The sequence below is a fragment of the Schistocerca gregaria genome, chromosome X, assembly GCF_023897955.1.
Source record: "Schistocerca gregaria isolate iqSchGreg1 chromosome X, iqSchGreg1.2, whole genome shotgun sequence".
NCBI lineage: Eukaryota > Metazoa > Arthropoda > Insecta > Orthoptera > Acrididae > Schistocerca > Schistocerca gregaria.
In genome coordinates, this window is record NC_064931.1 from 202234606 (window position 1) to 202259938 (window position 25333).

At 43.1% G+C, this 25333-nt stretch overlaps 1 protein-coding gene across 6 annotated transcripts in view; it reads left to right on the plus strand.

Moving 5' to 3' along the window:
* Positions 1–25333, plus strand: part of LOC126297575 (ribosomal protein S6 kinase 2 beta) — a 547735-nt gene that overhangs the window by 458615 nt on the left and 63787 nt on the right. Inside the window, exon 1 of one of the 6 annotated variants that reach the window (XM_049988537.1) lies at positions 4991–5210. The exons of the other annotated variants lie outside the window; for them this stretch is intronic. Within the exon in view, the coding sequence (XP_049844494.1) occupies positions 5043–5210 (168 nt within the window). The 5' untranslated portion in view covers positions 4991–5042. Of the gene's footprint in view, positions 1–4990; positions 5211–25333 lie in introns of those variants that run through there. 6 annotated transcript variants of the gene reach the window in all.

The following is a 25333-nucleotide window of genomic DNA, read 5'->3' on the forward strand; positions in this document are numbered from 1 at the left end:
TTCAAACTTTTTAAATAAAAGAAACGTTATTAACATTCTACATCTTTATTCTTTATGTCTATACATTTTTATTTCTCAACATAGTCATCCTGGCGACGAGCAAATTTCTCCCAACGAGAGCGCAGTTTGTTGATACCGTCACTTTAAAATGTTTGAATTTGTTGACGGAGCGACAACCTCCCCTCTGCTTGCACAGTTTCATGGCTATCAAAGTGAACTTCTCGAAGGTGGTCTTTTGATATTTTGAAACAGATGAAACTCGGATAGGGTCAAGTCGGGAGTGTAGTAGGATGATCGATGGCAGTGAACCCAAGGCATCGAATTGTTTCAAATGTTGCAGCGCTCGTGTGTGGTCTAGCAATATAGTGCTGAAGGATAGGATGCTCCATATGTGACGGACTCCTGAAATTCGAAACACTATTACAGCACGCTGTTTCTCACGCACCCATATAGTTACGTTACACGCCGCTCTGTTACTAGCCACAATTCGGGGTCCTCTAGCGACAGAGGGCTACAAATATGTAGAAAAGAAGAATAAATAGTGACGTTTGTTTTATGTAAAAAGCTTTAAAAAATTTCTCACAACAAATTCGGAGGCATTATTTTTCACCATGCCCTCGTAATTCAGGAGTACATATGTCATTTGGGTTTCGTGCAGAGATATGAACTTCATGAATGATCATGGTGATTATTACTTTAGAACAAGGTGGGGAGGGAAGAACGCGATGATTAACCAGTTCGGTTTCTTGGCTGGCAAAGAATAGCAATAGATGCGACCAGGCTGAGATGGGACCCTCTACTGCTGACGTGCGTCGTGGCAGTGCGCGAGCCATTCCGTTGTCTGGAATCGGCGCAGTATGATCGGTCTGGAGAAGTGACAGTGGCAGGAAGGAGCCATCATTTGGACTTCTCTGTGGCCACACTGTGAAAGATGTTGCAGCTGTACAACACAGCGCAAGAACAGTGATCGCAAAAAGATCCAAACCGAAAGGAACTGGAGAGAAGAATCACGGCTTGTCAACGACAATCCGTTTCAAACCGACATGAGTTGCCGCTGCCAGTGAATGCAGGTTCGTACCAACTAACTTCTGGGCGAACGTTGGGAATGGAACTGCATGCAATGAGCATTTAGAGTCAGGTACCTCGCAAAACGTCATTGCTCGCAACGAAACAGAACGCTGCCTGTCAGTGGGCCAAAGAACACCCAAACCGGGCAGCAGGTGAATGTACACGTGTGATGTGGTCCGACAAGTCACGTTTTGATCTCTTCTCAAATGACGCAGAACGTGGAGTACACCGATGTCCCAAAGAGACGTTTAACACGCAGTGTTGGAAAGGTGCGGTTCAGGCCGGCGGTGGTTCTGTAATGTTTTGGGGGTATTTTTGCTATGATAATTTGATCTTAGCATTCAGGCTACCGTGAACATGAATCAAGTTTATTTTATTTAAACTTTCTCGTTGATCAAGTGTTGCCATTTCTCCTATATCTACCTGTTTACTGTGCTATGAACACTCACATCTTCTAACATTACGAAACCTGTGTGCCCAGGACTACACACATTCATTCCTGGTCTGACGATCTGTCAGGCAGTCTGTCGCATCTCGACTGGACCGCTGAATCACCCAATCGCGATACCACAAAAAAAGTCTGAGACTGTTTGGAACAGCGGGCAAAGAGTAGCGACAACATCCCAACAGTTGGGTAACTCTGCAGGATATAATCATTAACGAATGGCCTTAGCCGTTTAAGGCATACCTAAATAAACTTGTAGATTATCGTCCTATCCGTAGTCAGACTACTATCAAAGCGAGAGGCGTTGATAAGTGGCATTAACGTGACGACTCCTGAGTGTGATTAGTATTTTGTACGCAGCTCGTGGTCGTGCGGTAGCGTTCTCGCTTCCCGCGCCCGGGTTTCCGGGTTCGATTCCCTGCGAGGTCAGGGATTTTATCTGCCTCGTGATGACTGGGTGTTCTGTGATGTCCTTAGGTTAGTTAGGTTTAAGTAGTTCTAAGTTCTAGGGGACTGATGACCATAGATGTTAAGTCCCATAGTGCTCAGAGCTATTTGAACCATTAGTATTTTGTCCGGGATACTTAGCATTCTGTTTTGGCTCTAGACACAACTAAATAAGAAAGTGCCATAACAATTGAACTAGCGTGTAGAGGACAGGCTACAAGCAAACTCCGTGTTGAGTGAGAAGACAGTTAGCAAGAGAAACGCGCGGTCTTGAATTAAGTGCCTAGCTGACTAACAGATCTCACTGTGCCTAACCTCCTTCCATTCACTCACGTAGCGAGAAGTTACACTTACCCATCTATGAGTGTGATATTGTCTTCTAACAAGTGACTTTTAATGCTGGCGAGAGACGCTACCAGCTGCCATTTTATGTATGTGACAGCACTGTGGCATTACGTCTATAAAACTTTAAGAAGACTTGATCTTTATTTTAAATGAGGACCAACGAAGCCCAAAATTTGATTCTTGCTGTAAAGGAAAGGAATGTGGAGCCGCAGTCTTTTGTATATTGTTTTTGGCAGAATTCTCGAGGGCTGCTGTTGCCTCAAGGCTCATTTTCTACTTGGTTGTAGAATAAGAGGGATTAAGGGGTGCCGGCCGCTGTGGCCGAGCTGTTCTAGGCGCTTCAGTCTGGAACCGCGTGAACGCTACGGTCGCAGGTTCGAATCCTGCCTCGGGCATGGATGTGTTTGATGTCCTCAGGTTAGATAGGTTTAAGTAGTTCTAAGTTCTAGGGGATTGATGAGCTCAGATGTGAAGTCCCATAGTGCCCAGAGCCATTTGAACCATTTGATTAAGGGGTGGGCTGCCGAACTCGTAATTAGAGAGAGAGAGAGAGAGAGAGAGAGAGAGAGAGAGAGAGAGAGAGAGAGAGAGAGAGAGAGAGCTGATCAATCTTGTTTTGTCCGTCGCCCAATCTGGAAGAGCTAATGTAGAAGCGTTCGCTCGACGTTACTTCAATTGTGTGATCTGAGAAGAACCGATAGAAGTTAAAGCTCGTAAGCCACTTTGGTGAAGCTCACGGGGGAAAGAAAATACGTAAAAGCTTGAATGTCCCGTTGATATTGATATTATAAGAGATGGTTCGCTATTTCAGACGACTTAAGTGTAAGAATGGAAATCCGCTGTGCCCTAGTTGAAGAAACAGTTGCGTCACGCTCGAGTAATTTCGGTTGACTATGAAAAAGTTGAAAGCTGGGGATCCAGACAAGGGTTTTGTATTGGACAGGTATGTTTCATTGGCGGGAGAGTTAAACAGAAATATTAGAAAATCCCAACTGGCGCAAACACTCAGCGAAAGAATACGCGCATCTCACAAGAAATTGCATAGAGAAATGATAGAACCCCCTTCCACTACAAAAACTATGAACATTCTTCAGTCTCCCCCCCGCCCCCCATCCACCCTCTGCCTATCTAGCTCGTAGAGATCATGCAGATAAAACGAGGCAAATAACAACTCGCGGGGAAGCCCGCAAACGGCGATTTTTTCCATACTCAACCCCTTGACTGGAACGGGGAGAAACCTGAATACATATATTATGCAAGAAAAAGCACAATATGCCACGCACTACAGTGAATCAAAAAAATTGGTGTAGATGTAGACATTTGACAGCAAAAGGATGCGGCAGCATTGGAGTTTCTCTCTCCAATCAATTTCACCGTGAGGTAAAAGACAGATTAGGAAGGAGTGTGTTCCTATTACGAGACTAAATATTCTCCTTTGGGTTTCTCATACTATACCAATGGACTTCTGTACATCTTAATATGAATCAAAACAGTGTAACTTGAGCAGGGCAGTTAGTTTCCGTGTCGCACAAAGACGACCCAGTGGTAAAGACAATGCTCTCTCATTCACTTGTAGCAAGATTAAAATCCTTGACCGACTACCCCAATTTATATTTCTGTGTTTTATCTAAATCACATAAAGGGAGTACCGGCATGTTCCTCCAAAAAGTCACGGTCTGTTTTTTTACCCTATCCATCTCCAACACGGCCATTTCGTTTCCAGTGGTGTCGTGATGAAAGCCATGTCTTAATTTACTTCCTCGCTCCCATGCCAGTCTATACATCATAATTCTCCGTGTATGATGCCCTCTTTGTCCACTGTCTTACAGAGCGTTAAGCCGTTGCTAATAATAATAATAGACTGCAGCCTCTCATTTAGTGAAGAAGAGAACGTTCTCGCAGCTCGTAACGACGTTGTATCCTCATATTTTTATTCAAACGACTTTACCAGAGAATACACGTAATTCGATTATGCGCCCGTAGTAGCCGAAGTTGCTGTGTAATTACATAATATACTTTAAATCTGTCTTTGCAACTACTAAACGTGTGTTCTTTACCGTACGAGTTTCATTTTACACATGTAAAACATCTTTAGTTACTGCGTTTTTGCCGGGTTTCTGATTATTTCCGCCGATGTCGTTTACATGCACATTTTTCAGGTATTCCTTCCTTTGGCACTGCTTTTTGGTGTTCATTCACTTTGACTTGCAGTACTGAACATCTCGCGACGTAAAACACAGAATAAATATTGCACAGTTGCGAAAGTCCAAAATGCTTATTTTGCTGATGTTTGTTAAAATGCACTGATCCAAAAGGTACTGTATCGATAGAAGAGCACTTTTGAGCAAGGAGCACAATTTTTCACTGCCAGACAGAAAATGTTACACCCTGCACTCTCAGCCAGACAATATTGAATGTTACTCCACCACTTACATAAATAATTTTGAGAAGTTCCGTAACCGTGCACTTACCGTCTAGTTTCAGATTATGAAGGCAGAGTTACACGTAGAGGGTTTCTGGCAGTTGAGTGACGTAAACGGGACGACAGGGTACTTGTAGCGTGGAAGACAACCAATTCGATTTGTCAGAGAGGTTACGAAACAGGAGTGAGCAGCTGTCTGTGGGAAAGCGGTGGGAGTAGCGGGCGGAGGGGAAGGAGGTCCGGCCCGGAGGGGGCCAAGCGCTAAAGGTAGTTTGGGTGGTGATGTGGTAGGCAGTTGCGGCGCATTTGACCGCGATGAGGTCTACCGGGCAGTGGACTTGCGCCTCGTGGCAGCAGCGGCTGGCGCTAGCTGTCCGCTGCGTGCCTCCCCGTAGGAAGGGCAGAAGCTTCTATGGATCTCGCATGTCTCCGAGCAGCAGCGAGGCAGAGTCTGACTGCGACTTCGAGGAGATCACGCTCGAGGTTAGCGCCCTCCTTTCTAGTGTTTCCAAGGGAAGAACGAGCTACGATGAACTCCTGAGAGTTCTCGTTTATTACTTGATAGGCTCCTGTAGGTCTTTTTTGTGTTCTTGTGTGGAGACCCTGTGCGATTCTAAATCCTGCGCAGCACTATCCTTTTATATTTCTACATTTGTAGACTAGCTCTGCATAACCGTTCGTGTATTTACTTTCGAGTTCGAACTCACCTGATTCTGTATTTTTCCTATCAGTACCTGTGCGAGATACTCCATCCAAACGTAGTACTTAGTGTGTATCTGAACGCTAATGTATCCTCTGTTTTGTTTTTATTCCATTCTTTTGCTTTCTTGCTTTCTTCCTTTCTTCTGTAGTACACTAGTTAAAAGTGGAAATGATTCTTTCGTTTATTGAGAACTGATTTGCGTAAGAATATACATTCAGCACGGTGACAACGAATTTTCTGAATATAGAATGGATCCTATCTTCCTTTGGATCCTTAAACTTAACTGGTTAATATGCTCTGAACAGTCCAGATAGTGTTTCTGGCCAGTTTTCTCGTAATACAGAAGTGTTTCAAAAATGGTTTTGGTAATTCCTTTTACCAGATCATCATATCCGCTTTTTTATTTTTGTAAATCCACGACCGATCATAATTTATTAGACATTCGATATGTGTTCCTATTCAATAGAATATGCCTACTACATTTACAAGATAATTCGTCATGCGGGAACTTTTCCACGCGTACTTTCGAAACGCGATGTTCAAAAATGTTCAAATGTGTGTGAAATCTTATGGGACTTAACTGCTAAGGTCATCAGTCCCTAAGCTTACACACTACTTAACCTACATTATCCTAAGGACAAACACACACACTCATGCCCGAGGGAGGACTCGAACCTCCGCCGGGACTAGCCGCAAAGGCCATGACTGAAAAATACATTTTGAAAACACGAGTATTTCAGGCATGATATTCGAGAACTACGTCGCTCAGAACAATTTGGGAACACTGTGTATGGGGGAGCATTGAGTGCAACCAGTCGGTACGTTACCAAACGAGAGGAAAAAGCCGTTTCACTCGCCTACACACATCGATTGGGTACGTGACCGATAAGCAGAAAGTTGCTTAAGCATTGAACCTTTAGGAGGTGTCGGTTTTCCGTGCTGATGTTCTCTTTCACAGGTGGTGTAATGTCTGTTACGCGAATACAAAAAAAAAATGAGGCAGACGATCTGTAAAATGGGTCGCCGTGCCAAACAGCATAAGATTTCAGCTGTTATTAGAGTTACCAAAATTTACTTTCACGTATGTCAAATTCATTTGAGTTTCCTTTAATTTACGTCTATGGTCACAAACTTTTTGTTAACAGATTACCGGTTTCGGTCTTTAATGAACATCATCAGATCTGCAGCAAAAATTGGAAAAACATAAATACACTCGCAAACTGTTCTACAGCTTAAGAACAATACATAGACCATAATGAAAAGTAGTACCGACAAAATTTACATTTGTGCGCTTTAAATATGAAGAGGCATACCTGCTTCATAAAAAAAATAGTTCAAATGGCTCTGAGCACTATGGGACTCAACTGCTGCGGTCATAAGTCCCCTAGAACTTCGATCTACTTAAACCTAACTAACCTAAGGACATCACACACATCCATGCCCGAGGCAGGATTCTTAACTGCTACCGTCGCGGTCGCTCGGTTCCAGACTGTAGCGCCTAAAACCGCTCGCGCACTCCGGCCGACCTGCTTCATAAAAACAGTCCTAATGTACTGCAGCCATAGTGGCATCGTCAAATGTTAAATACAGAATCAGCACCAGCATCGTCAAATACATGTAAATAACATTACATGCACGAGTCATGTTGTCAGTAGTACTACTGTTTAAAACAAGCTGCCATACAGTAGCCACAAGATGTTTGTGTTGTAAGTTCATCAGATGTCGCTAATGTCGGCATACAATAATTAATTGAAACAGCGAAAATAAAGGGGGATACAATAGTTGAAGTCTGTAGAAAGCTTATAACTTATAAAAGGCATTACAGTAATAAAAAGCAATAAAAAGAACAACACGACAAAAGTAACATTGTTAAAAAGAGGAAGAGCTAAGAAACAGTGGTTGACATGTGCTCTAGTGCCAATATTCTAGATAATGACATGAATATTAAACGCGTCAGCTGGTTCTAAGCAGTAATACTACTGACAACATGACTCGCGCATGTTATGTTATTTACATGTGTTTTTACGATGCTGGTGCTGATTCTGTATTTAACATTCGACGATGCCACTATGGCTGCAGTATATTAGGACTTTGTTTTTATGAAACAGGTATGCCTCTTCATATTTAAAGCGCACAAATGTAAATTTTGTCGGTACTACTTTTCATTATGGTCTGTGTATTGTTCTTAAGCTGCAGACAGTTTGCGAGTGTGTTTATATTTTTCCCATTTTTTCTGCAGACCTGATGATGTCATTAAAGACCGAAACCGGTAATCTGTTAACAAAAAGTTTGTGACCATATACGTAAATTAAAGGAAACTTATCACATATACGGGTCATTGTTTTTTCGCGACAAAGTCGCAGCTTGTGAAATCCATTTGAAATACAGGAAGTGTTCGAAGAAGTACAGAGTTGCAGTGACCTAATTGATTAAAACCAGATACTGCAGTTATCCACTGCTTGCTCACAGCCCGTCTGAACGGATTGCAGAATGCACCTAAGCCATAACAAATGTTGTTACCCGTCCATCGAAGCAGAACCCAGCCAAATCGTTCGCATAGCGTGTACAGTTAACAGAACATCCTAGTAGTCTGAGACGAAGGATCACACAACCTTGTTGATAGGACTGTAATGAGTGCAACCATGATGTTAGCTGAGAGGTTGTGCCCTTTTCTCGATCACTACAACCGACATCGTTACGACATGAGGGAACGTGGAACGAAAAACAACTCCATATCTGTACTCCAATAGCCCCAGTGTTGTTGTACACAGATAGATCGATTGTGCACCGGAAGCAGCCTTAGCAAACATGCGGGTTTCCACGTCATAGCAAATGGCTCTTTGGCGGTTCGATGACATAAATGCGTGGCGCACTGACATTCTGTTGAGCCGCATGCTGCCGACATTGGTAATCGGTAAAGTTCTGTTGACAAAATGAGTTCCCGTTGTACTTTTTGCTTTGACAGAGTTCCACAAGGTAAAGGTTTATTTAAACTAAACAAACGTGTCTCTGAGTTACCTTCCAAACGCACTGCAGATATCTTTTCAGAGCTCGACGTTCATCGTCTTGAGAACTGTGGCGTTCACAGATTTACCATTAATACGCCTGAATCTATGCGCCACTGGTAATGATTTTATTTTAGTTTCGTACTGTAATTTAAAAAGAATGGAATGGTTAATTATCTTTGTGCTAGGCACCCTTCATTAATTTAAACATTTGATATAATTTACTTACTTCCATCAAGATATTCTAGTAGCATGTAATTGGCTGTACATTGGTTCACAGACGTATGAAATAGAAATAATTCATCGGTTGAAGTGTTCTCCGTCGTCATTTCGTGTGCGATTGTTGGGTCTTTTTCGTAGAGGACATGTTGTCCGTGCCTACTTTCATGATTTAGCTGTGGCGACAGTCGTAAGCTGCAAGGGATAACATTAGTTCATGGAGAAACTTCTTTCTCTAAATACAATATTATAATAGAACCTAAAATTAATAATAGAGAAAGCAGAACAAAATTGCATGTAATAAGATCGCTGCCACGAACTTCCCCTCACAGATTCCATTCATATTGATAGGGTGTGTAGGGCACGACTAGGACTTCAACTATGTTAAGAGGAAAACGCAATTCTGTGCCGTTGGTGAGAAAATCGAGTTTGAATATTTGTAGGTTTACTACTACTCTTTGTATGGGCTAATATTCAGGGAGTCTGCAGCCGAGCGAGTAAGCTGTTAGTTTCATAAGCGCGAGGTCATTAGACGGAATCTCGCTGCCAGTACTCCCTTTTTTGTCATTTCCCTATAATTCTAACAACAGAATTATTATTTGCCAAATCTTGATCTTATGCTCTGCAAACCCTGTCAGTACGAATCAAATCGGTGGAGGAAAATTCGTACGGCCTCCTTGTTAGCAGGCACGTAGAGAACGCAATATGAAAGAGTTCAGTGCGTTAACAAAACGTTTTGATAGAGCTATTGCCAAAGTAGGTGAGCGAATACAAAGAAGAGGATTCAGTGGCGTAGGGAGCACAAACCCGCGGCTACCGGCCAGTAGAAACATATAATACCAAACAATTCGGCTTTTCTATCAAAGGAGGCATCGGTTTATGGGGAAGATCGAGAGGAAAGTACAGTTCAAACATCTTTTATACAGTTCTGAAACATTACGCATCTTGTAAGACACATTGGTCTTGTGTGCCCGTGTGTTTAAGTAGGACCTATGTTCACCCTGATAGGATGACTGACAATGCTTTTAAGACCACAATAAGCGTCCGTGTTTATTCAGTATCTCAGACATAGTTTGCAACATTGTAGTGTTTATTGTAAGATAGGCGTCTCGCTCTAAAACGTTGAAAATTGATTAGTTCTGTGAACATGACGAAGAGATAACGGCTTCACTTGCACTCCGCAATCGCCAAATTTTAGTACCATCGTGCCGTTGTGTCCTGTGTTAGAAAAACAAATAAGAGTATGTTACTTTCCGTAGCATCTCTGTAAGAACAAATTGCTTCTTTGCGAGGGATGGTATAAAACTAAATCTTCTGCTATTGACAATTAGTGTCCCTAGGAGGATGCACACTGTTCTGAATGCCCATGGCGGTGCCCTGCGAAATAGTGATGAAAGCGTTTTATGTTATCATGTCCCACCTTTATAGCTACAGCAAAAATTGTAAATTTTAGGGCGGTTCTATTTCAATAATTCAGTTGCAAACTTTCTTACATGATTCGCCATAATGGGCACAGGATGCAAAATTTGCCGAAACATGCCAGTTCAATTAATTCCATAACAGTTTCTCACAACCACCTGTATTTTCCAGAAATAGTGTGTAAGTTATGTCGGCGAAGGAAATTCTTACCATCAAACAGCTTATTACTGCAACACAGTTTCAGCATTCCTCTGGACGTGATGCCATGATATGCCAACCAAGAACTGAAACCCCCCGAACAGTTCAGTAACACTGAAAAAGAAATGTTAGCTAACTACAGCAAATAAATATAGCAAAGAATCAACCTTTACTAATATCATCATGCTAATAAGCTAGCTTATTTTACTTGTCATAAACTGTAGCTTGGCTGTGCAGTATTTCGCTGCACGTAGTCGTATCACGAGAAGTCACATGTTTACGAGGTATGTCTAGCGACAGCCTCAATGAAAGTATTGTCAGGCCGTAGTCATGAGAACATTAGAAAATGCTTCTAATGCGTTACGTTTTTGTAAACAGGATTGCAATGTATTTTCGAACCTATGTGCATGGTTTGTTTCCATTTAAAAATACATGTTCAATGTAGTGGTCGTGATTGCGATATTAAAGCGGTTAGATTATTTTCCAGATATGAGCAATAAATGAAGGCCACGAGTAATATTCTGCGTTGGCGTCAAGCAGCACAGAAAATCCATTCATTCCACTCTAATTTATACTGACTTTCTGTAAGGTGGATTCCCCTCGTCTTATCGGTACACACATTTCAAACCTCCTTCCTTCATTATAAAAAACGTTTCTAAGACTGCACAATCTGATTGTCTTGCTTGGCTAGTTTCTGAATAATCAGTGATGTGGAGGTTCTTGGGTTACTTAGTGTGTGGCGTTACTGACTGCGAGCGCTATTCTGCGCTGCTGAAAGGCTTCTTTGGTCTAAGAATAACAAGGTAATTGGGTTACGTTAGCCGCGCCTAACTGGATTTATACAGCTCCGACCATTACATTGAACTGGCAGAGTTGCTTACGGCTGGCTGCGCTCTTATTGGTTTCATGCGCACCTTCTCTTTTTGCTTTTGTTTGTTTCGCATAACTGAGACGTTAATCTCTAGTAATGGCAAACTTGAAGCCCAAATCTCATATCGAGGTAATTGTGTGCAAGTACGTCCACCTTGGGCGCTGACCTCAACCTCGATACTGAGCCGCTGACTTGTCGTGTCCCTGTTTAAACTAATCTGGGCACTGAACGTATATAGACGCAAAGAGACTGTTGTTGCCAAGTGAGATTTGTGTCGAAAGAGCTACTGCGCTACCCGGTTTCTCAGAACCGATCATTTTTGTGTAACTGTTAGGGACGGATGGAACAAAGGCATCCACAAATGCAGACAAATACAAGGACTGGGAATAAAAGGAACTATCGCTGAAAACTGTGTATTTGATAAATTCTCATATTTCTGCCCCTGATTTAGCAGCGCATCTATTACTCTCTATATTTAGTAATGCCTTTCTGGCAGATTTCATAGTGTTTTGCGGTTTTCTGATTCGGGTTGTCTTATGCCTGTTTCTGTTACTTACGATGCCCGTGATCTTCAGTATCTCCCGCAGGTCTTACCTGATGATAAACCCTTTTACAGGGCGGCGGAAATAGTTTTTAAGGAGTTGCTAGTATAAGCTAATTCGAATGAAACGTTCCATATAAAATGTCCAATTTTTATTGGTAACAGAAGGATGTAGGTTGCAGTAGGTACTGGGAGATGAAGAAACTTGCACAGGATATAGTAGCATGGAGAGCTGCATCAAACCAGTCTCAGGACTGAAGACAACAACAACAACAACAACAACAACAGAGATACAGCTGTTAGAATGGAGCCCAAACAGTCACGGAAGGTGTTAAGTAAAGGCAAATTATTAGGTTCAGAGTTAATTTTCACAAATTCCACCTCTTGATTTCAATGTACTTTCGAATTGTCGTGACAACTCTTGTGTGCGAGTTTTGTAAGGTAGTCTTGGCGTTCTTTTATATGAACAACGCCATTTATAAACGATCATTTCGTCGGTGTTCACTTATTGATTGTAGATTTAGTCCTCCAGCCGTCCGCACAGGCCAAAATCAGATGTAGGGAGGTCCAGAGACCTCAGTGTCAAGAAGACTTGACGATTTCTGCCGATCGATCTTCCGGGTTTTGAAGATTTCACCTGACGACTAGATTGTACAGCGACCCCGCCTTGCCCAAAAAACGTACTCATCACTGTAGCCAAAGGAACGTCTTCCAATAATCCTGGAAGATGCGTTTTCAAGAAAGTCTCTCCCTTTTCGTAGCAGTGTTCTACCACTGTCAGCTATGTTCCACTGCCACTGTGTCTTTCCCTTTCTCTCACACTACCTTTGTCTTCTTCGCTCTTTCTATACCACAATCACTGTCTAATATCTTCCAGTATTTATACCATCTCCCTCTCTTTCCCACTGCCACCGTCTCGTTTTCTTTCAGCATGAAAAAGCGCAAATATGTTCGCATGGTAGAATGGGGCTTCTATTACCATACTTTTCAGTCAATCATTTAAAACAGGAGCATATTAGCTTTTTTGTCTCTCTATAACGGCATTTTTCCGCTGGTTCCCTTCTTTTCCCTGCTGTACCAGGCCATGTCACTAACATGAAAAGAGCTTTGTGGGTCAGTAAAATTTTGATAGTTCACTTATGTGAAATTGAATTAACGCAAAACTAATTTTACTCCTCAGATCGGATTCTGCTTACACAAAAATTTTGCAAGTGCTTCAGAACCACAACATCGGATTCCCAGAACCCTTTTTATGGTAACTGAGACACTTCACAGTATATTTCTCCGTGCGACGTCAATTTATAAACCACATTTTCGCCACACACACTGTATTTCACTTGTAGAAGTAAGGTAACTTTGAATCTCTGTATTTCGGAAACTGATAAAGATTATCAGGAAACCGTAGGTAATCATAACGAAATTAATAACATAAATAAACAAAATCTTCATGGTGCCACGTATAATCGGTTCTGCGCTGGAAAGATGCTCGTGTAGACTTTCTGGAAACAGTCGCTTCTTTCTGGCAGAATTACGAGATTAGAAGGCAATTTTGTGAAAAGAAATCAAAATATAGATATCATTGATCTGTGGTAAGTGAGAGAAATTTTAAAGAAAGGTAGTATGATGCAGTGATTCACTAGTTGATCAGTGTTCCAAGCTGTAAATCATTCCAAGTAACAGCGTAGAGGGAGGCCATTCAAGACGCAGTGCAATTTTATATTTGGAATATAATTTTGATGTGTATTAAGCTCCTGTTCATAAAGAACGAGGAAGCGCTATGTAGCCATTTCACACCACAATTTTTTCTTCTTTTTTTATCCTCAAACGAGATATGCAATTCTGAAGTACTATTGCAGCGTGACATGACAGTCGGAAGTCACAGAAAGATGACATTATGCACGTGCCAATTTTTAGTGATATATTCTACCTGCATTATAGTATGTTAGTCCGATGTATGAACGAAGCAGCACAATTGCACAAGATGTAAATTCTCATCTGGATTTTTGCTTACGTCTTTGTGTTGGGAGATAGTTCCATCATCAGGCTGATTGTTGAGGTAGATACTTGGCTGACCTCTTACGTCTTCGGGCATTCATTCTTTGCGTCAACGCTTTCGGTTTAAATAGTTATTCTCGAATCGAATACTATACAGTTCATTTATCTATCAGACAACAGACCTCCAGGGGGCAACCACTCTCCCACTTTCTTGTAAAAAAAATGGGCGTGGGAGTATGGCTACTGCAGTCCTTATTCCTTTCAATGTGCTGCTGCAGTTTTACTCAGACTATATCGTCTTTCAGACTAATTCTCTAGAACAGATTACCCACTGATAACCTAGCTTCCTCGTAGAGCGTAGTTTATGGAAGTAAGGGCTTTGTTTTATGGATTCTTCCATTTCTCTCTGTTAAGCCTGTGTTCTTTGTGGAGAATGTTGAGAACATATTTGGCGAACTCTCTTCACTTCGTAAGTTACGAAGTGGTTCAGCTTAATTAAGACGGCAAACCCAGCACAGTCCTGGGACTGCGTTAGTCGTATTGCATCGACGAAATCACGGGAGATATCTCCGACGCGGCCAACAGCAACGCTGGAACTGCTATCCCCTTTCCCACAGGCTGCTTCCACCGCCGACCGATGCCGTGGTGGACAAAGGACATAGCAACAGCTACTCAGGGTCACAGAAGGGCCCTGCAACGTCTTGAGCGTCATTCTTCACATACCACCCTCCTCACTTTTAAATGGCTTCATTCCAGGTGTGGGGAAAGCTCAGTTGCTGGGCCCTCGGAGATGCCCAGCTGTTCAGGGTCGCCTCATTCACGGTGGTATTTCCACCGAAGCGACGGTTCTTGTTGAACACCTTGCGTCCCACTATGCAACAGTGTCGGCATCCTCCTCTTCCCCGGCTACCTTTCAATCGCATGAAAGACAAGTTGAAGACATCTCCTTATACACCCCCAACCCCCCCCCCCCCCCCCCCCCCGGCCGACAAATTACGCTGTATTATACAATGAACATGTCCCTGACGGTAACTTCTTCAGGCTCTTGATTTGTCACATGATACAGCCCCAGGCCCTCACTCGATTCATAATCACGTGACGTGATCAAACATCCGATTGTTACTCAAAGACTCCATCTACTTGGGGTCTGCTACAGTATTTGGCTAGAAGGTGTTTTCCCTTCAGAATGACGATATAGTACCATCGTTCCAATCTTTAAAACAGGCAGAAAGCCGACGTCTCTCGACATCTACCGACCGATTACTTACCCAAGTGCTCTGCAAACCGCTTTGAAGTATGATAGTCGGATGATTGTACTAGGTTATCGAATAGTGAGACTTGTTGTCCTCCTTTCTTCGTGGTTTCTGGGATGGACGATCCACAGTCAACAATCGGGTTAGATTAGAAACAGCAGTCCTTCCGGCTTTTGCCAAACGCCAACATTTCATTGGTCAATTTTGACCTACAGATGGCACAAGACACCACTTGACACCACCACAATTTTCTTGCTCTGTATGACGGGGGCATTCGAAGCTCGTTGCCAATTTTTATTCCTCAAATTTTATCTCACCGGTTCTTTCGGGTTAGAGTTGATGCATTACTCAGCCTCCCCCTCTTCCCCCTCCACCCTCCCCCCAGGCGTCCATCAAACCTCTGTGCTGTAACCTCGCAGAACCCCAGTTCCAAGGCACCACATTAAGAGCCTTCGGTTGTACCCTTTCCTATGGCTTCCAGTTCTTCCCCGCGGAAATGTGAGTCATGCGTTTCTGTCATCGTAGTAAAGTCCATCCAAATCCAGAACTCGAATAGGGTACGCCTTTATGCCGTCGGCTTCCTTGTCCACACCTCTTGCGATGCGGAAAGTGCTACTCTACTTCATTCGATTGAACTATGATTGATAGGTTCTTGAATCAATGGTACTTTCGTTTCTGAAATTATTGTATAAAGTCCATCGTCGTAGAGTAAGAATGGCCATTGGCGCCTTTCAGGCTAGAGCCCGTAGATAGTCTACTTGCCAAAACAGGCATCTTCAGTTCTGACGGTAGCCAGCCAGCCAGCCAGCCAGAGTGGTCGAGCGGTTCGAGGCGCTGCAGTCTGGAACCTCGCGACCGTCACGGTCGCAGGTTCGAATCCTGCCTCGGGCATGGATGTGTGTGATGTCCTTAGGTTAGTTAGGTTTACATAGTTCATAAGTTCTAGGGGACTTATGACCTCAGCAGTTGAGTCCCATAGTGCTCAGAGCCAATTTTTAGTTCTGACGGTGCCAACTCTTCCTCACTTACGCAATCACCATCTGGCAATTTCTTAATCAACCAAATTCCAAATACTTTCTGCATACAAGGAATCGACAGCGTGGCACCCGCCCTCAGGGGGGTTACCAATTGGAATACACCTCGAGGCTCTCCGCTGGTACCTCTGCATAACCCCCTTATAATGTGCTCAACATGTCTCCCCCCCCCCCCATTTCCCCCCACATCCACTCATCATCTTGATTAGGATCGACCTGTTTCAAGGACCTGAACTTTGTCGCCCCAATGCCCTTTCGGCATCTGTTTCGCACAGTTTTTCAGGAGAATCACGATGCTACTGTCGTTTACACTGGTGACTCTAAAACCGTGGACAGGACATCACCCGCCAGTCAGAAAACATCATTTATTGCCGGGAACGAGTTGTGATTTTGCGGTGGAGCTGATAGATATCTATTAACAGAGCTCTGTGTTTTATTAAATAGACCTTCCTCGACCGCGTTTAAATTTGTAATGACTGACTGTGGAGTCTCCAGGCTATTGATCGCTGTTACTATTGTTGTCATTTGATACCTTTTATTCGGGTCATTCCGTGTCAAATCACACATGTCATGTCACCCGTCGTTGCAAATTTGCTCACAGCGTAAGATCCTCTGCACTTTTTTGTCGCAGACTAAAACTTTTGTTTACGTTGAATTTTAAATGTAGTCATGTTCTGATAATTTGGCTGTGCGAGAATGTGCTTGCAAAGTGGTACATCTTTACTGATGTACTCATAACTCAGGTCTTAACGAAGCTTTTGATTTGAAATTCTTTAGGGAATTTATTTAAACTGCAAAGTCACAAAGAAAATTACGAAAAACATTAAAGTATGTCACTTTCCAATTTCTGTAAAAATTAGAAGCGTTTTTCAACGCCCTTTTATCATACTTCTCCAATCTGCTGGGAACCTGGTTTTCGTCTTCAGTAATTCCCAACATTGTAGGCTTCCTAACAAAATAAAACTATTAGCAGATTTTCTATGAATGGGCACACAGATAAATCTGAAATGAAAATACGTTTTCTGTAATGAATAAAGGGTTCATCAAAGCAAGTTCATCCAGGCCTGACACCCATGCCCGCAGATTTTCATCAAACATTTTTTACTTGTTTTGCAGCCATGGCAACAAAAGGTGTAAAATAATAATGTTTGGCTCTGTACTTCTATTATTTTAACAAAACATGATACACATCTACGAAAGCTGTATTTCATATAGTTTTTGAGGGGTAAAATGGTAAAATTTTCATAAAGCATACAAAAAAGCCATGGATGAAATTTCTATTGGATTGCACTACTTTAAGAAAAGATAAATTAAAAAATAAGAAAAATAACTTGGCTTATTTTCAATACGTTCTGTCAATTTTGTGAGGTACCGAAAGAAGGATTTATCCTTGTGGGGAAAAAAATTTAATAACTCTGCTCGACTTCTGGGAATATAGAAAATAAACTTAAAATGTAATGGCCCAAACAATGATTCCTTAAATATGCAGGAGAAAGTATTTCGTTATCACTGTTCAGAAAGTCATTTAAAACACGTTTTGTTAAAATAATAGAAGTACAAAGCCGAAAATCATTATTTTAATCGAAATGTTGTTATTGTTGTCCTCAGTCCTGAGACTGGTTTGATGCAGCTCTCCATGTTACTCTATCCTGTGCAAGCTTCTTCATCTCCCAGTACTTACTGCAACCTACATCCTTCTGAATCTGCTTATTGTATTCATCTCTTGGTCTCCCTCTATGATTTTTACCCTCCACGCTGCTCTCCAACGCTAAATTTGTGATCGCTTGATGCCTCAGAAAATGTCCTAATCTATCTATCTAATAGAAATATTTTTATTAAAAATATTAACTTTATTTATGGGTATCGAGTAAATACATTTAAATAACGTTTTCTAGGTAGACAAATGTTAAATTTAAAATGTGCATGTTAAGCATTGTACATCCTTGGAGTTCTCAACTGGAAGTTGTAATAGTGTCTGTTTTTAATCCAGTGTCCCATGTTCTCAGCTTCATATCGTTTTCATTAAAGTAATGCATTTTTCCTCAAGCGCTTAATTCAGATGCACCATCAGTACATCAAATGTCTTCCAATTTCACAAGAGTGCTCATTTTCAGGCAAAAAAAAAACCCTGCTTCTTCACGTGGGTGGAGAAAAAATAGTTCGGCATCTCCATTTCCATTACATACATTCCTGACGAAGACAAAGTCCCACCTGTCGTCATATACAGATCCTACGAAAGTGTTTTGTTGAGGTCGAGTGCATTCATTGACTAAGACAAACAAAGAAGATTTTTCAGAACAAGTACTCTTCAAATTTCTAATGAATTACAGAAAAGTGGTATGTAAATGTGAAAACTCCTTGTACCAGGGATTTTACAGGTTGCCAAAAATGTCTTCCCGTGTTTCATGTGTAGAAAATCTACTTTGATTCCCTCTAAGACGTGAAGAAACATTTGTGCGTGTTAACCTGGCAGAAACAGTAAACACAAGATGCAGTTGTTCTTTGAACCATCATCATTTACATTGAAACTAAAATAGGCATGTGTATTCAAACACAAGGATACGTAAACAGGCAGAATACGTCTCTGCAACGTATATACAGGGTGGTCCATTGTTAGTGACCGGGGCAAATATCTCACGAAATAAGCATCAAACGAAAAAACTACCAAGAGCGAAACTAGTCTAGCTTGAAGGGGGAAACCAGATGGCGCTATGGTTGGCCCGCCAGATGGCGCTGCCATAGGTCAAACGGCTATCAACTGCGTTTTTTTAAAGTAGGAACCCCCATTTTTTATTACATATTCGTGTAGTATGTAAAGAAATATGAATGTTTTAGTTGGACCACTTTCTTTCATTTTGATAGATGGCACTGTAATAGTTGGGGTTGGGTTGGTTTTTAGGAAGGAGACAAGACAGCGAGGTCATCGGTCTCATTGGATTAGGGAAGGAAGTCGGCCGTGCCCTTTCAAAGGAACCATCCCGGCATTTCCCTGGAGCGATTTAGGGAAATCACGGAAAACCTAAATCAGGATGGCCAGACGCGGGATTAAACCGTCATCCTCCCGAATGCGAGTCCAGTGTCTAACCACTGCGCCACCTCGATCGGTCACTGTAATAGTCACAAACATATAACGCTTAGTTAATTTACCTGCCTAGAGTATTTGATATTTAAGTAGACTGATTTGATACACCTCCATCTGAGGCAGTGGGTGTAACGGCTGGATGAACTTCCCTTGAATGGCATTTTTTCACTGTAGAGAAAGTATTTTGAGTTCCTATTTATTTGGCCACCCATTCTTAGAAAACCCATTAATATTTTTATTTTATTAGAAAGGCTTGCATCTGCGGAATTATTTAAAGCAAAAACTAGGTTCCTCGTGGGTTGGAGAGATGTGGTGTAAGCGTCTTGAACGCTCTTACAGTTTCCCCAGCAATTGAAAAGTGCCGTACATTAATATTGTTTGTATTTTTCTTCGCAACTTTACTGCTTAAGTAATTGCGTTTCTGTTAACTATCTTAACTTAGAAAAAAACTTCATAAAGACCTGAGTTATGAATATTTCATTGTACAGGAATATCACTTTCCGTGGATATTCCCGCAGAACCAAATCGTGAGAACATCACTACACTGAAAATTCAGTATAAGCAGAAATTGTAGTCTGAGACAAAAAAATGCAGAAGTTTTGTGAAAATTTGACGTGGTTTTAAATCATAGAATTATTGGATTTGACATGGAATGAACCATTCACGCTCTTCTGTCAGACCTCTGGCCTTGGTCGTAGTGGCTACTCAGTTGTCTTTATCTGGGACCATTTGGCTAGAGAAGAGATTCCTCGCCCAACATTCGATTTTGCGATCATAGGTGCGGATGTGCGGGTGCAAATGGACATCATATATATATATATATATATATCTCTCTCTCTCTCTCTCTCTCTCTCTCTCTCTCTTTTGGGGATGAAACTACATCTGGTTGGCTTCTGGCCCCCTGCTTCGAACTCTGCAGTATCAAGGAGCTCGACGTTCAGTTTCTCCCGGAAGAAATCCACCGTCCCATGTCGCCTCCGCAACTATCATACCAGGTTAAGCCATATTTAACATTACGTACTAAGTTACTACTCGTTGGAGTTGCGGAGCCTTGCAGACAGTAGCTCACATTCTGGTGAAATACCCCCTCCTGGTTCTCCATGCTAAGCATGATCTTCCAGATGTTGGCGTATGATGTACAGACGGTCGAACTGGTTCTTCGTTTTCTGCGAGAGAGCGAATTTGATTCTTAGATATCACGTTTCAATTTACACTGTGGTTGAGGGTAGGGTGACTGGGCCTGGGGGATCCTTGACCAGCTCCTCTTGCAGCTGCCGTGGTCATTCCTATTTTACTCTATTTTAATTGCTTTTATACGCTGTTTTAGTTGTAGCACTCCGGTGAAGGCAAGATCTTAGAGGTTTCTTATTCTTCACACTAGCTGATGGCGAAAGTATATCTGAACAGGTTTTTATACGTCCTCAGAGATAGCTGGTGCTTTAACACTTTGGCTACAACGGATCGGGTGTTGGGCGGCTGTCGGAGGGACGACTCCGTTCCATGCGTCTACTGACCTGTTTATTTCCCTCACCTCGTTTTATTATTGTCGGTCCAACAGCTTTCCGTTACGTTTTCGTCCTCATCACTTCGAGATCTCCCGGTCTTCTTCCTTCGCTAAAGCCGTCGGCACGCGGACCGTGCTGTCGAACGTTAACGTTGAGCGTGCCAAGTTCAACGTGCTGCTGAACGCTTAGGAATGATGCGACTTGTGCATACGGTACGTAGGCCCCAACATGGTATACGCGACCGCAACGCACTCCAGTGGCAGTTGAGGGATGTTTCTAGTTCGTAAACCACACTGTTTACTCAACGGGCGCGCGTAAAATTCCCACGTTAGCTCTATTAAAACGCACATTTCATCCATCGTACACGAAAAGGAAAGTGCCACTTCCAATTAGTAAGGACAAAGACATATAATAGTTATATTAGAAACAGTGCGGTACAAATTTGGAATACTTCTCCGCATAAGATAAACATTATTTCATCATTCCCACATTTCAGTAAAACCCCAAGGTCAGTCTTACTTGATCACTGTACCTACCCAGTAGCAGAATCTTTGCAACGCGTGAATTACGAAGCATAAAAGAAAAAGGAGCAAAATAGCTTTACACAAGTAGCGCAAGGTGTCCTGTAGATCAAGCCAATCGAACAAAGTCACCCCTCAAAAAAAGTGAACTTGTATTTACATAACATCAAATATTATAGTCTATACTTATATTAAACTAATAATAAAGTATCAGAACCTAATAAAAACGCGAATGTTAGGAAAAAAATTGGTTGTGTCAGGACGCAAACCACCGCCCAAACAAAAAAGAAAAAACCTCAATATAAGACAGTGACGCTAATCATTACGCTAAATCATCACACCTTTTGTTGCAAATCATAGTATGTTAGCACTTAATAAAACCCTTAATCGTAGATAAGTTACTAACTGGAATTTAATTATAACAAATTGTACCAACAACAATGCGTTTTGGGTGGATCTTCAGTGTGTTGCTGCCTTCAAATAACCTACTCTCATTATACACAAGTCACTACAATTCTTTTGCCACGAAAATGATGTTTATAATTATTTTATTGCAACGAATCACGCAGTTAACAACGGATTTTGCAGTGATTCTCAATTTTTTGGTGCTCGGAACGGTATATATACACTCCTGGAAATGGAAAAAAGAACACATTGACACCGGTGTGTCAGACCCACCATACTTGATCCGGACACTGCGAGAGGGCTGTACAAGCAATGATCACACGCACGGCACAGCGGACACACCAGGAACCGCGGTGTTGGCCGTCGAATGGCGCTAGCTGCGCAGCATTTGTGCACCGCCGCCGTCAGTGTCAGCGAGTTTGCCGTGGCATACGGAGCTCCATCGCAGTCTTTAACACTGGTAGCATGCCGCGACAGCGTGGACGTGAACCGTATGTGCAGTTGACGGACTTTGAGCGAGGGCGTATAGTGGGCATGCGGGAGGCCGGGTGGACGTACCGCCGAATTGCTCAACACGTGGGGCGTGAGGTCTCCACAGTACATCGATGTTGTCGCCAGTGGTCGGCGGAAGGTGCACGTGCCCGTCGACCTGGGACCGGACCGCAGCGACGCACGGATGCACGCCAAGACCGTAGGATCCTACGCAGTGCCGTAGGGGACCGCACCGCCACTTCCCAGCAAATTAGGGACACTGTTGCTCCTGGGGTGTCGGAGAGGACCATTCGCAACCGTCTCCATGAAGCTGGGCTACGGTCCCGCACACCGTTAGGCCGTCTTCCGCTCACGCCCCAACATCGTGCAGCCCGCCTCCAGTGGTGTCGCGACAGGCGTGAATGGAGGGACGAATGGAGACGTGTCGTCTTCAGCGATGAGAGTCACTTCTGCCTTGGTGCCAATGATGGTCGTATGCGTGTTTGGCGCCGTGCAGGTGAGCGCCACACTGAATAGTGCACGGTACATCCAAACCGTCATCGAACCCATCGTTCTACCATTCCTAGACCGCCAAGGGAACTTGCTGTTCCAACAGGACAATGCACGTCCGCACGTATCCCGTGCTCTAGAAGGTGTAAGTCAACTGCCCTGGCCAGCAAGATCTCCGGATCTGTCCCCCATTGAGCATGTTTGGGACTGGATGAAGCGTCGTCTCACGCGGTCTGCACGTCCAGCACGAACGCTGGTCCAACTGAGGCGCCAGGTGGAAATGGCATGGCAAGCCTTTCCACAGGACGACATCCAGCATCTCTACGATCGTCTCCATGGGAGAATAGTAGCCTGCATTGCTGCGAAAGGTGGATATACACTGTACTAGTGCCGACATTGTGCATGCTCTGTTGCCTGTGTCTATGTGCCTGTGGTTCTGTCAGTGTGATCATGTGATGTATCTGACCCCAGGAATGTGTCAATAAAGTTTCCCCTTCCTGGGACAATGAATTCACGGTGTTCTTATTTCAATTTCTAGGAGTGTACATATAGACCTGAAATGAATGCCAATATGGCGCCTCACAACTCTGTAGCGAAGGGAGACGGCATGCGTGTGACGTATGTGGCGTTACGCCATCTCATTGGTCAACGCTCAGACGCACGCTCAGAATATCTGACATGCCAGATATTGCTCTGCTCGTTCGGACAGACTCCCGTCCGTGCTATTCCACGCCATGACGTCAAAAACTCGGCACGCTGAACGTTCGGATGCACGGTCCGTGTTGCGACGGCTTAACTGTCTTAGCCCTTCATCGCATTGGCGGGGTATCGGATGCGAGTGAGTTTTACTCTTTCCTCTGTTGAGTATTGCATGAGTCATCATATGGTGTCTGACCTGCATACCTGTCTGACCTATATACTTTACCTCTCCAAATTATTTCTTCGCTCTAACTTCAATATTTCTTTCAGTGCCTGGATTTCATCAGCTCCCACATACTTCTGTAATTTGATAGAATTCCTTCATGACGTACCTAACTCCACAAACTCCAGATAACCCATCTCTTGGCCGAAAGGCTAATAACAGTATCGTAATAAGAGTGTCGTAACCAGCCAATCTCCGACAAGAGAGAAAGAACATAGCAGGCGCTCTGTAGCGGAATGTGAGGCGGCTTCTGCGGGGCTTGTTGCTTGCAGTGCATTTGCCGGTCTTCAGAAGAACTATCCCTCGTCTTTTACAGGGGTGTGGCTTCCACGTACACTTGGTATGCACAGTTTACCACTGAGTGTGTCACGGCGAAATCTTTCGTGCAAGCCAGAGGCATCTGAAGGGCTCCACTGGGAATATTATTCGATTTTACTGACCCATATATTTTCTTTTCAAAGGCATACTGAACTCACATGTCGAGTAACTATTTCCATCTGATCCCCAGTTCCAGTACTGTGCGCACGCTGACGGAGAAACTCGAAAGAAACCACCCAGTGAGGCTAATTACGACTTTTATTGTGGCTGCATTTGAACAGTTTGGCAGTGCCGAGCAATGACTAATCACATTACGATTATGATTAATTTTGGCATTGCTACGTCTGTACTGTTGCGCTCCGGTCCCAGAAATAACATTCTTCTTTCAGCAAACGAGGAAACTAAGAACGCACGCATGTGTGTGACGTTACAAATTCAATGCCTTAGAGCTGACGTGAAATATTGAAATGCTGTCTTAGTGGCGGTGGTTAGCTGTTGCTTTCTTCGTACAGGTTACGACATCTCTCTCTCTTTGTGTGTGTGTGTGTGTGTGTGTGTGTGTGTGTGTGTGTGTAAAACTGTGAAGAGTGCTAGGGTCGTGTTCTGTTCGTGTTGTGGAGGAGTGCGGAGCAAAAAGAAGGGAAAAGGTGAAATCGCCTCCGATTGACATCAAGGGAGACCGTCAACAGTGTCAGATGACGACGTTGCGTGAGACACGACAGGGAGCTTAGGATTTTAGCAACGAAGTTGACGCATTATCTGTTCATATGGAACTTAACACCGTCGTTTCTCCTCCTCATGCCTGCGTACTACTGGTGATGACTGTCTTTAATCACCAGATTTAGAATCGGGAACAGGCGTTAGCGACATGAACTGCAGAGACTAGTCGGCGATGGAAAAAGACATATCGGTTACTGAAAAATAGGAATAGATAAGAGCGCGATATCGCTAGTTTTCAAGATTCTTAACAAATTAAAACTGTGTGCTGGGCCAGGACTTGAACCGGACTTTTTTTTTCTTACCGTGTTACCTTTCCCGGCACACCTGACAGGAAAGACGTACTTATAGATTGAAGTTTCGCGTCTGGCCACTTTCCACGTTCCTGTGAGGTTCTCTTACTTATTTTGGTGGTTAGTCTCATATTGACCATCACGAACCACACGCCGAACGAGAATATCAGGGGAAGGAAGTTGTTTGTCTATCGATGTCGTACTGTTCAAGACCGCATTCAGAGCCGCACCAAAAAGTACAGGGTGATTTTTAACCATGGGGCAAATTGGGGACTTTTCATGGCCGAAGTCCATTTCAGCAAAATTCTTCTGCATGTGTGATAGCTTTATGTGTAATAAAACTGTAGACGTTCCGAACGCTGTTCTAGGGAGCCTGTATGAGGAAAGTACATTACTTAACCCCTGTTATGTAACAAATAAGGTACTAAGAGGACATGGCCGGAGATACAGGGTTTTTACTGTGGAGGCTATTTCATTCATTCATTCATTCATTTCATGCAGCACCCTATACAGCGCATTCCACTGAAAGACAAACACTTCCAAAATACGTAACTGTGGGCTGTACACAATCCCCGTGGCGTGGGGAGGATGATCCGTCCGTACCTTTTCAGCCTCAACGTTTCG